Source organism: Chiloscyllium punctatum, chromosome 10, assembly GCF_047496795.1.
Source record: "Chiloscyllium punctatum isolate Juve2018m chromosome 10, sChiPun1.3, whole genome shotgun sequence".
NCBI classification, from domain to species: Eukaryota; Metazoa; Chordata; class Chondrichthyes; order Orectolobiformes; family Hemiscylliidae; genus Chiloscyllium; species Chiloscyllium punctatum.
In genome coordinates, this window is record NC_092748.1 from 42220913 (window position 1) to 42233547 (window position 12635).

General features: G+C 39.4%; 1 protein-coding gene across 3 annotated transcripts in view; it reads left to right on the plus strand.

The window, feature by feature from the left end:
- nemp2 (nuclear envelope integral membrane protein 2) overlaps positions 1 to 12635 on the plus strand; it is a 35152-nt gene that overhangs the window by 9701 nt on the left and 12816 nt on the right. For all 3 annotated transcript variants that reach the window (XM_072578985.1, XM_072578986.1, XM_072578987.1), the window contains exons 4-7: positions 3988 to 4060; positions 4587 to 4677; positions 9021 to 9123; positions 10065 to 10290. In XM_072578985.1, the coding sequence (XP_072435086.1) occupies positions 3988 to 4060; positions 4587 to 4677; positions 9021 to 9123; positions 10065 to 10290 (493 nt within the window). The remainder of the gene's footprint in view (positions 1 to 3987; positions 4061 to 4586; positions 4678 to 9020; positions 9124 to 10064; positions 10291 to 12635) is intronic.

Sequence of the window (12635 nt, forward strand, 5' to 3'; positions counted from 1 at the left end):
AACACTCTAAACTTTGATTGATATAATCCTAGCATAGTTTTTGTTTTTACTTTATACTCCTTTACAAGCACTGTCACTAATATTCATTTCAAAGCCACCTTGTCAACTCAGTATAGATGTGAGAGGCCAAATAGCTTCCTTCTATGCGCTCAGTTCATATGCCTGTATGCATAGTGTCAAAACTGCAAATTCACACTGAGCATATCTGTGAATTGATAAACACATCTGTGAAAATTTCAGGAAACTGTGAGGAAATATATTTTTAAACAGGCAAATTTACTGGCTAGCAGCAATGCTGGATTTAAACTATGACCACACACCAATCGGTGTATCATGTGGAAGAAGAAGAGAATGCAACACTCAGTAGGTTAGGCCAAATCTCTGAGGAATGAAACAACTGATGAAAGGTCATTGATTTAAAATATTAGCTGTCATTTTCTCTTTACAGAGGCTATCTGACCGGCATTTATTCCAGTGCTTTGAGGGCTTTTTCAGATTTTCAGCATCTTCAGTACTCTCTTTTGGTATACTTTAATGAACTGGTTCTCAAAAGACAAATGGGGCTAAGTTTTAGGGCTCCCTGCTGGTGTGTTAGAAAATTAGTGACAAAAAAAAACTACTGATGCTGGAATCCAAGGTAGACAATCAGGAGGCTGGAAGAATACAGGAAGCCAGGCAGCATCAATGAAACATCAATAGACAATAGGTGCAGGAATAGGCCATTCTGTCCTTCGAGCCAGCACCACCATTCATTATGATCATGGCTGATCATCCTCAATCAGTATCCTGTTCCTGCCTTATCCCCATAACCCTTGATTCCACTAGCCATAAGAGTTCTATCCAACTCTTTCTTGAAAGTATCCAGAGACTTGTCCTCCACAGCCTTCTGGGGCAGACCATTCCACACACCCACATTCTCTGGGTAAAGAAGTTTCTCCTCAACTCTGTTCTAAATGGCCTACCCCTTATTTTTAAACTGTGTCCTCTGGTTCGGGACTCACCCATCAGCGGAAACATGTTTCCTGCCTCCAGAGTGTCCAATCCTTTAATCTTATACGTCTTAATCAGATCCCCTCTCAGCCTTCTAAACTCAAGGGTATACAAGCCCAGTTGCTCCAATCTTTCAACATAAGACAGTCCTGCCATTCCGGGAATTGACCTCGTGAACCTACGCTGCACTCCCTCAATAGCCAGAATGTCTTTCCTCAAATTTGGAGACCAAAACTGCATACAATATTCCAGGTGCGGTCTCACCAGGGCCATGTACAGCTGCAGAAGAACCTCTTTGCTTCTATACTCAATTCCTCTTGTTATGAAGACCAGCATGCTATTAGCTTTCTATTAACTTCTCCACCTCCTGACACTACCTAGGCTTACACTGTTCTTCCAGTGTGTTACAAGGCATCTGCCTCTAAAATGCAGTGTTTGTTCTTCCTATCAGTTTCCCATCTACTCAGACATATCTCCCATTTTACTGAGGTTGGGATGATATGAGCAGCCATTAAGCTCAATTAATGGCTGTTTGTATTCCTCATTCTGCTATTTTGCTTAGGATTGGTAAAGCACTCCCTAGGTTCGTAGCCCAACATCTTTTATTGTGCAATCTAATATCAGTCAAGCTCAGGGTTCATGTAGAGAGCAAATTTTTTTGGGTCCTCTTTGGCTATCAGAAACATCTCCATAGTCTCTTCACTGCAATGTCTGGCTTCTTTTTAATTGTCTCCCAGCAACCAATCCACTCACCCCTCATTGGGGTTTGCCAGTGTGGTCCACCAGTACCCTAAAATTTAGCTTTAAGTCACACTGGATAACATCTGCTTTGTGTGTAGCCTGGCGTCCCACAAAAGCAGCCCCCACCACTCAAACCTGGCACTGCAGGGGCAAAGCAGAGCTGCCAGACAATCAGAATGACGAGCAGTTCTCTAACACGGAACTTCCCTGAAGGGGGTGAAAATTCCCTTTTCTTTCAATTTCAAAAATGTACTTTATTTGTAAAAATATCTTTATATACATAGTTACTAAAGCAGTTGGTTCTGTTCATGGCATATGAAGAAACAAACAAACATTGGAGTTTGACTATCCAAACAAAGACATTTCTTTCTTATACAAGACTATGTTTACATATTTCTGAGGCATCGGGAGGGTCCAATAACTGAACAAACCCACATTTAACTTCAGCAAGAAAAGCTCACAGTGGTCTTTCCCCACTACATCTTGGCAGCAGCTGTCTCAAGCTTTAGTGTGCAGCACGTAGACCTGGACCTTGGAATGTGCCCATTGAGGTAAACCCTTAGCCTGGATGATCAACAAGTTTTCAGCAGTCCAAAGAGCGTCTTTCACTGAGCTGATGGTCCTCCAGGGACAGTTGATGTTTGTCTTGATGTGCGTCCCATCCCATAGAACACAGAGTCCTGCATCATGTACTCAACTAGTACTGTCACATCTCTCTCCAGACTTCCTTTGCAAAGGCACATTCCAACAGGAGGTGTGTGACAGTGTCCCTCCCCCTCCCCTTTTTCGAGTGTGATGGTGCAGAGAGTCTGGTCGTACTTGAAGGATTTGACAAGTTGTCAGATAGTGCCCTTTTTACCACCAGCCAAGTGATGTTTTGGTACATATCAGAAAATTCTGGTGATGAGATTTTCTGCCAAATGACTTTGTCAGTCTGCTCAGGGAACAACCCAACAGAATCCACCGTCGCCTTTTCTCGCAGGGTCTTGAGGATGCTATGTGTTGACCACTTCCTGATGGACAAGTTTCTCTTTGCAAACTTTTTCAAGAAGGACAGGTGATATAGAACGGTCAAACTACTTGGAGCGTTCCATGGCAATGAGGCCAGTCCCATCTTTTGCAACACTGGGGACAGATAGAACCTCAGTCATTGTGTCACTAAGTGACTGCGTACCAAGGGTCTATGCAGCCACACACAAAGGTGACCATCAGGATGAGGGCAGCTTTGGGTACATTCTTCCCCTCATTTTGAGTTTTGTACATGGTGTCCCTGTGGACGTGGTCCATCTTACACCTCCAGATGAACTGGAAAATGGCTCAGGTGACTGCAGCGGCATAGGTTTTGGGAATGGACTGTGTATGTGCCATGTACAATAACCGAGAGAGTGCCTTACACCTGATTGGATTATTTCCAATAGAGAGGGAGCGGTGCTCCCAAAAGCCCAGTTTCTGTCTCACCTTGACTTCTCCCAAGATTTTGCACACACCCTGGCCTCTCCAAACCATACTCCTAGCAGCTTTAGTTAATCTGTCCCGACAGGAAATTGAATAGAGGATCAGTTTGCTCAGTTCCCAAAGAATATGTTGTCTTGGTTTACCTTGGCTCTCAAGACTAGTTCACACTGGCCATAGATGCTCAAGAGTCTAATGATCCAAGCAGAAAATGGTGACATCATCCATGTACAGGGAGGTTTTGACCTACAGGCCTCCCCTGCCTGGAATAGTTCCCCCTCTCAGGCTCGCATCTTTCCTGATGAACACAGCAAAAGGCTACAAGACACAAACAAGACAGGAGCGAGAGAAGGGTGTGGAAATCCCACCCCTGACACAGTTATCAGTGCTCCCAGTGTATAATGACTCCAGAACAGGCAGCTTGGGTAGGGTCGTGGAAAGATGAGAGTGTGGCGACCTGTATAATCTAGTTTATAGTTTTCTTTCAATTCTTTCCATTTATATTTAGGTGTGCATTTTACAAATAACACCACTGTGCTGCTGGTTCATTTGCAGTGTCCGATGTGTTCACTCATTTGGCTAACTGGTCAATTCCCACCCAGCCATTTCAATTTTTTTCTCATGCACTTCTGCAAAGAATTCAGACATTCCTCTTCAGGAAGAACAGCACAGTGCCGACTTTAAAGAAAACAACACTGTATCTCCACAGAAGAAAGAGTGCTGGAGGCAGATGCACTTATATTTAAATAATCAAGTGTGAAAACCTAAACAATTGAGATTCTATATAATCTGTATTTCTTGCAGAATTTGAACTGAAGCTGATTTCTCTGTTTGTGGCTGGAATTATCCTGTTCGTTTATGCAAAATCCATTAGCAGGTACTTGCATCTAATCTTCTTGTAATACTAAATTGTCCACAGTGTAATGGATTCATTAGCTTTAGTTACTCTAATGCAAGTGCTATCCTTATTACCAAACATCTAACACTAAACAAAAAAAGTGATTGATTTCCAATGTTTCTTACTCTTTTGTAAATCATCAAAAAGAAGGAAACAGTAATTGGGAAGAAAGATATATTTTGGTGAAGAATTAAATTTGCCACATTGCTCATGATCTGTATCATATGGTGTGCATTTCCATGGCTGAAAATATTTAGTTATTTAGTATTCTGAAATACTGAAGTAAATGCTTATGTGGTAGGGTGGGGCTAAATCAAAGAGTTTCCTGTGATAGATATTTTTGATTGAGCTGCTCAGACATGTTGTGACACACTTCTGAAGCAGGTGGGATCTCCGGCCTAGAGGTAGGGACACTAACACTGTGTCACAGGGGCCCTAGTTTCCTGTAACAAATTATTGCAACCGTAAATCATTATTTGTAAGTAATCTCTCTTTCCTCTTGCAGGAATGAATTATTTCATTATTGTGTAGGGTTTACTCTGGGAATCTTTGCGCCATTAGTTCTCCTTCTCCTCGTGTGTAAAAGAATAATACAAGTAAGGAATTCTTAAGACTCATATCATCTGTCTAATCTGTTGTTCTTTCACATACACTGTTTTCTCAGCAGCACAGATGATCTGGTCCAAATGAACATATGTAATAGAAGCAGGAATGGTACATTTTTCCCTAAAGCCTATGTAGCCATTCAATAAGATCATGGCTAATCTCTTTGTGTTTTGAACTCCACATTCCCATCTACCTCTAATAACCCTTGGTTTCTTTGTATAACAAGAATTTATCAACCTCTGTCTTAAAAATATTCAATGACCCTACCTCACTACCCTCTGAGGCAGTAAGTTCGAAAGCTGCACACACCCTTTGAAAGAAAAAAATTCTTTGCATTTTTGCCCTGAAAGGGCAACCTCTAATTTTAAAACAGTGCCCCCTTGTTTTCACCTGATTCAGAAAAGGAAGCATCCTTTCTGTATCCACCTTGCCACGACTATTCAATGTCTTCTATGCTTCAATCAAGTCACCCTTCACTCTTCTAAACTCCAACGGAAACAGAGCCAGTAGACAGCCCGTTCATTCCAGGTATCAATCTGATAGGCTTCCTAACCATGACCAATGCATTTCTGTCCTTCCTTTAATAAAGAAAACAAAGCTCCACACAGTATTCAAGATGTGGTCTCACCAATGCCCTGTACAACTGAAGAATAACATCCTTACTCTTCTTTTCAGTTCCTCTTGTTAATATCTCATTACACTTCTTGATTACTTGCTGTATCTGCAGAGTAACTTTCGTGATTAGTATGCTAGAATATCTAGATCCCTTCACATCATGGGATTCTGCAAACATTCTCCCTTTAAATAATACCCTGCTTTTGTGTTCTTACCATTAAAGCGTACAACTTCACATTTACCCATATTCTAGTTCATCTACTGGGTTTTTGCCCACTCACTCAACCTAGCTATATCTCACTTCAACTTAATTTCATCTTCACAAAGGACTTTCCTATTTATCTTAGTGATGTCTGTTAATTTAGTGACCATGCCTTTGCTCCACTCACCTAAGTCCTTGATACCCGAGGTCAGACCCCTACCTTCTGTTTTCTGCTCCCCAGCCAATCTTATATCTGTGCTAATATGTGCCTCCATGCCATGACCTTTTGTTTTCTACAATAAACATTGATGTGGCATCTTATCAAATGCTTCTAGATTTTGTATAGTATAATTACAGTTTAATTATCAATTCTGACAATTTCTCCATGACAAGCATTAAGCTAACCAGCCTAATGTTTCCTGCATTTTGCCTCCCTTCCATCTTGAATGGAGGAGTTATATTTGTTACTTTCTGTTCTGATGGAACCTTTCCTGAATTGAGAGAGTTTTAGAAAATTAACACCAATGCATCTATTAGTTTGTTAACTACCTCTTGTAAGAGCCCTGGATGAAGTTCTTCAACATATGGAGATGTGTCAGGCAGAAGTTCCATCAGTTTGCAAGTACCATGTCCCATCATGATTGTAACTTCACTAAGTTCTTTTCTCTCTCGCACCTGCCAATTAACAGCTATTACTGGAATGTTTTTGTATGTTTTTATGGTGAAGACTGAGGCAAAGTATTTGTTCATCCGTCATTTATTAGGTCACACTGCAAAGATCATACAGCTGTACAGCATGGAAACAGGCCCTTCGGTCCAACTTGTCCATGCTGATTATGGTATCCTATATTAATCTAATCCCATTTGCCAGCATTTGGCCCTTATCACTCTAACCCCTTCCTATTCATATATCCATCCAGATGTCTTTTGAATGTTGTAATTGTACCAGCCTCCACCACTTCCTCTGGCGGCTCATTCCATACACACATCACCCTCTGCGTGAAAAGTTTGCCCCTTAGGTGCCTTTTAAATTTTTCCCCTCTCACCTTAAAATAATATCCTCTAGTTTTGGACTCCTTTACCCTGGGGAAAAGACCTTGGCTAGTCACCTATCTGTACCCGCCATGATTTTATAGACATCTATAAAGCCATCCCTCAGCCTCCGATGCTGTAGGGAAAATAGCCCCAGCCAATTCAGCCTCTCCCTATAGCTCAAATTCTCCAATCCTGGCAATATCCTTGTAAATCTTCTCTGAATCCTCTCAGGTTTCACAACATCCTTCCTATAGGCAGGAGACCAGCACTGCACACAGTATTCCAAAATGACCTAACCTGTGTCCTGTGTACTTCCTAAGTCTAATACTCAAGCATAACAAATGCTGCCTTCAGTGTCCTGTCTACCTGCAACTCTACTGCACATTGTGGCCCTGGTTGAAGGGTGTGGTGATTCAGGAGAAACATGGACAATTCAGTCCCATGAGACTGTTTGGTATTTAATTAGATCACAGCTGATATTAACCCACCTGTGTCCAAACCTTGACTGCCAAAAATCTATCAATTGTTTTTGTATTTTGCAATTGACCTATCCTGAACAGCCTTTTGATTGAAAAGTGTCAATTTTTACTAGCCTCTTATGTAGAGAGCTGACCCAGATGTGAAAGACCAAGTGGCCTCCTTTTGTTCAATAACTGTTCTATAATTCTATGAAGACGTGCTTACTGACACCACCCTTAACTTTAAAATCAGAAAGAGTCAATTTATGTCTCTAGTGAATACATATGCTATTTATTTTAAATTTAATAAAAGGAAGTATGATTGTCAGAACCTTAAAGTGAGGTATATATTATATGGCAGTGAGCTATGATGCATGTCCTCATGTGTGGAACTAAAGCACATGCTATATAACTGCTACCAAAACACATGCATCTTAAGTGATCATAAAAATGACTATTTTCAGAGCATGTAGGAGGTGGAAACAAAATATGTTTCTTATCCAGTTTTGTAGCACGATGACATTTTCAGTGGATTAGAATGTTCCCTAAACTGCCCAATTTTATTGTTTCTGTAATTAGCTATGATCTAATGTTCGAATAAGTTAGAACTAATGTTCTCCTCTTCAGATTTTAACTTAACTTTTACCTGAATTGTTCCTGACTTCAGTCTTCATTTTGTCTGTCTCAAATGGAGGGTTTGAGCTATATGAGATTCTGAATTGGCTGGGGCTTTTTTCCAGGGATCGTCTGAGGCTGAGGGATGACTTTATAGAGGTTTGTATAATCATGAGGGGTATGGTAAGGGTGAATAGCTAAGGTATTTTTCCCTGGGTGTGGAAGTCCAAAACTATGGGACATAGGTTTAAGATGAGGGAGGAAAGGTTTAAAAGGGGCCTGAGGGGCAATTTCTTCACACACAGGGTGGTGCATGTATGCCAGATGAGATGGTGAAGGTTGGTACAATTAGAATATTTAAAATGTATCTGGATGGGTACATGAATATGAAGGGTTTAGAGGGATATGGGACAAATGGGACTAGATCAATTTGGGATATCTGGTCAGTGCAGATGAATTGGACTGAAGGATCTGTTCCATGCTGTATAACTCTAGGACTGTTTCATAGTAGTGACTCCACCTGAAACCAGGAAAAGCAAATTCAAGTGAATTAAAACCAACTTAAGTCAAAAGGGAACACACTGTGCAGTGCACCAATTAGTTTTGTCAGTCAACTGGAAAGCATCTTCATCTTGGGGTTTTGACTTTGAATACTTTGTATGCAAATATTTTCTTGTCAATCATTATAACATTGGTGTTATTTTTTTGAAATGTTTTCTGCTTGATCAATCTGCAATTAAAATGTCATCAAGCTGTGTGGAGGGAAGAAGTAGTCTCACAGCTGGTTGAAGGAGATCAGCCACAGATTTCACCTGTACTTAGTTAATTTCACAAATAGGAGCAGATAGTCTTTAAGAAAAGTAATGGTTTATTCAAGCAGGATGTACTTAATACATATCAGACATTAAACGTACACTCAAAGTACAGAACAACCTTAGTTATCCAAACGTTAATTATCCAAACAAGATCTCAAAGTCTCGTAAGAACATTATCCGTTATCCGACCAATTGGTTATCCGAACAAAGTACTCCCCGCCTGTCTTGTTGGGATAATCAAGGTTGTTCTGTAATCTGTAGTTCAGAATTGGATTGTAGTAACTCTGTTTTATGCAGCTTTAGTATACATCAGTTTCTCCTGTTGTTTTCTATTTGTACCATATGTTTGTTTTTAATTTAAAATATTTACTAGTTTATTATTTTTCTTATAGGGATCTTGTAGTTTTCTGGGACTCTGAGGAATGATATTAAGCTTAAAGTATATTGTTTAATTTTTCCAGAAATTGATTTGTTCTTTGCTATATATTGATAGTGGAGGGGAATGTATGTGATGGAAAGATATGTAAATGGACATAATGTTAATTCAGTTATTCTTTTCCATTTAATACTATTTATACAATTTTGTTTTATAGAGAAGAACTTTCTTGTTGCTGATGATTGCAAGTTTTCCAACCTCAGCGTTTCTGATTTATTCATGTGTTATAAATCAATCTCAATACAGGAAATATTTATATGGTAAGTAGCGACATAATATTATTGGTTAATTAGTAGGACAGAATTTGAGTATTACTGAAAAGGCACTTTGTCAAACGTTTTGTTTTGCATTTGTCAGGGCAATTTTCAAGAACATCAATAAAGGGGAAAACCAGCAATTATACTATGAGAGTGCTGGTTGATTGGCAAGGTGGACTCTGGTAGAGATGTTGTCATGAGAATGCAGCAGTTAATGGTGATTGACAGGTAACTGCCAGGCTTTGTTTAGCTTTCAAACCTGGCAGGATGAGTCTGGTCAGGGCTTTGCCCTGAAATTTGAACCAGCAGGTGGCTACTGCCTATGTTATTGTGTAAAAGCAAGTGTACATATTCTTTCTGTTCATGATAAACAAAGCCCTGTGCATTAATGAATGCAACTTCCAGTGCTGGCAGCAGCATCCCGTTAGCGGTGAACAGCACTCATGTTGCTACTGCATAGTAGCAGTGTGAAACAGGTAGCTTCACCTGTAAGTTTTGCATTTATACTTAAAAGATAGTTGATAATGAAATATATTGTATTACTTAATTCTGTAGAAATTAATAATTGCCGGTTTAAAAAAAAAGCATAGGGACCCGTCTTGCAAGACAAAGGGCTGGATTCTGTCCTTGTGCCTTTTTTGAATTTAAAAAAGGCCAATATTTCTTTAGTTGAAATGTTGTCATGAAGAACGTACCAGTCAGTATCCTTTTCTTATGCAGAATAAATTATTGCTAACTTTGAAATTTGATATTCTCTCTCTCTGTCTTGATGACTGCAAGATGAAAATCATCAATAGTATGCCATTTTTTTCAGCAAGATCTTCTATTAATTCCTTTGTTATGCTAACTTCTTAATGGGACTGTGTCAGTTAATCAGTCTAAAATTGATCAGATCGTCATCCAGTTCTAATTTTTTTCTGTTTCTTCTACCTTGCCCTTAACAGGTTACCTTTTTGTGGTTAGTTGTCTTAGTTATGTTATTTTCAAAAGGCATAAGCCGTTGTCAGATGAACATAGTATAACTCTGCTCACCTGGACCCTACAGTTGGTTGCATCAGTACTGATATACTGTGGTGTTACATTCAGTCAGTGTGCTTATGCTGTCATTGTAATTCTCTTGTGTGGAAGCAACCTTCACCACCCAATTAATTTGATCCGCTACATTTACAGGTTAGTGTTTATTTTAATGTCTTGCTTTCAGTTGTTTGATATTACTGCATGTGAAAATGTGTAAATAAATTCATTCAATGGGTAGAAATGTCAACTGATTTCTACTGAGTATTGTAGTTTGAACGTACATGCAGGAATAATTATATTTGTGTTAATTCTATGTATTGGTTGAATTCAAGAGATGCTTTCATGTAATTCACTTAATGTAAAATAAATAATTATTCCCTTTCTATGATGTATTTCCATCTGTGTTCCCTGGAGGCATTGACACACTCAATAATAAATGATCTCACAGGTGTGGGTTCCATTCAGTATCTTGTGTAAGTGTGAACCTTACACTGAGTGTTAACTTGCAATTTGATCAAGCCTAAGGCTATCCTCACTAAGGATTGTTTGTCAGTTACTTTTGCTGCAATACTCTGTGTTCATATATTCATACAAACATCAAGTGTATTTGTCAATAAAATGAATTTCATGGGATTTCTAATGCATGCACAAAGCTTCATAAAGTCACAGTTGAGTACATTTGGATAGGTCTTCCAGTAGATGGTGCTCTGATTCAAGTAAAACTGAAGTGAACAAAGTAAAACTAGTATCAATAAAACAATATTTAATTGCAAATAACCAGCTCTGAGGCATCCAAAAAAATCATGAAGCACAATCTGCTTATTGAGATTTAAATTGATATTATTGTTACGGATTGGCATGTTGAAAAAAGGGAGTGTACCTATGACTCATGCATTATAAACTGGTTGTAATAGGCACTGCAGGCAGACGCATTATATGCTTTCTGTGTTGAATTAGCTTTTTCATTTATTTGCTGTTATTATTTGACTTTATTGTTGTTTCAAACCCACCCAATAGGTCTATATTTCCGCCTATTGTCCTGCTACATTAAGAAAGTTTATTAATTGACACATTCTCCAGCTAATTGGATTAAATGTGCACGTTTTCAGCCCATTCCCCCTCCCCCCTGCAGGGATATTTGCCCCTCCCTGATTTGAAACAGAAAAAAGGTGTTCATTCCAAATTTCTGTCGAAGTTGTATACCGCATAGCCATGCAGCAATTTAAAAACTATCATGCACTGAAATAAACAAGTTACTGTCAGCTCTGTGAAAGGTCAAACCACCAACCCCACCCTCAGCACAAAGACCATTTGCAGGGAACATTGGTTCCATCATGATAGCACATTCAAATGTTTTGTCAGGAAATGTTAAAAACAAAGCTCAGAACAAAAAATAAATTTGCTTCTCGCATATAGATGGCATATTTGCTGAAACTCAAGTTGTAAATATGCTGGTGATTTTACCATTTTTCCCCTCTTCACCAATACAGTCCATTTTTTGGCCCTCCTTGTGACCAATTGCATATTATAACTATTTTTACTCTTACCACCATGAGGTGATTCTGTGATCTGAAGACAAACAGGGAAGATGGAAAAATTGATAGTTTTCCTGTCTCAACGTGCAAAACAACATTGTTGAAAAGTGTTTAACACAGAAATGAGGCTGGGAGTAGTCCTTGGTATCAGGCATAAGTGCCCAGTTGGGAAGATGGCATTGTTGCCAGTGTGCTGATCTGGTTGAGCTTCCTATCTGTATACTTTTCAATATGAACACAAAAATGCTGGAAATATTCAGCGGGTCAGGCAACATCTGTAGAGAGAGGTGCAGTTAGTTTCACAGGTTGCTTAAAATTCTAACAACACATCTGAGATCTTGGAAGAGAGCAGAGGATGCTGCAAAGTATTTTGGGAAAGGTCAAGTGTTAATCAGGAAGATTAAAGATCACTGAAAGGAGGGCACTGATAGTCAAGTGAGGTTATGGATGAGATTCGGCAAGACCAAGGTCATTGGATGTGGGCAAGTGGAAGTGGGCTTTGTAGTCCTGGATCTTAATGACTGTTGAAGAACCCATAAGGTACAGGTTTTTGTTTTAGTTTCAAGATCAGATCATCATGAGAGGGTGATTCTTTTCTGGGGTCATGACCTCTGTTGAAGTTTTGAGTGTACTGTACCATTGCTCCTGAAGCCTTGGTTGGAGAAGCAATAGTAAAGAGGACAGATAGGGCCAGCTAACTTAAACAGTGGGACCAGATTCTGACTATGGTCAGAAGAGAGCAGGCAAGGGACCAGTCTTGCACAGATTAGTGGCATTTCCCAGAGTCTGCTCCTGCCTTAAATGTCTGAAGATGTCAGAAAGGAAGAATCAGTGATTGCTGAGAAAGTCTACAGAGACAGTAGCTAGCATGTGTGTATGTTAATTTTTATTTAGTCTTACATGGGATATGAGATTTTCTGATTCAGTATGTGGATGTACCTACTAGAGAGAGTGCAAAATTTG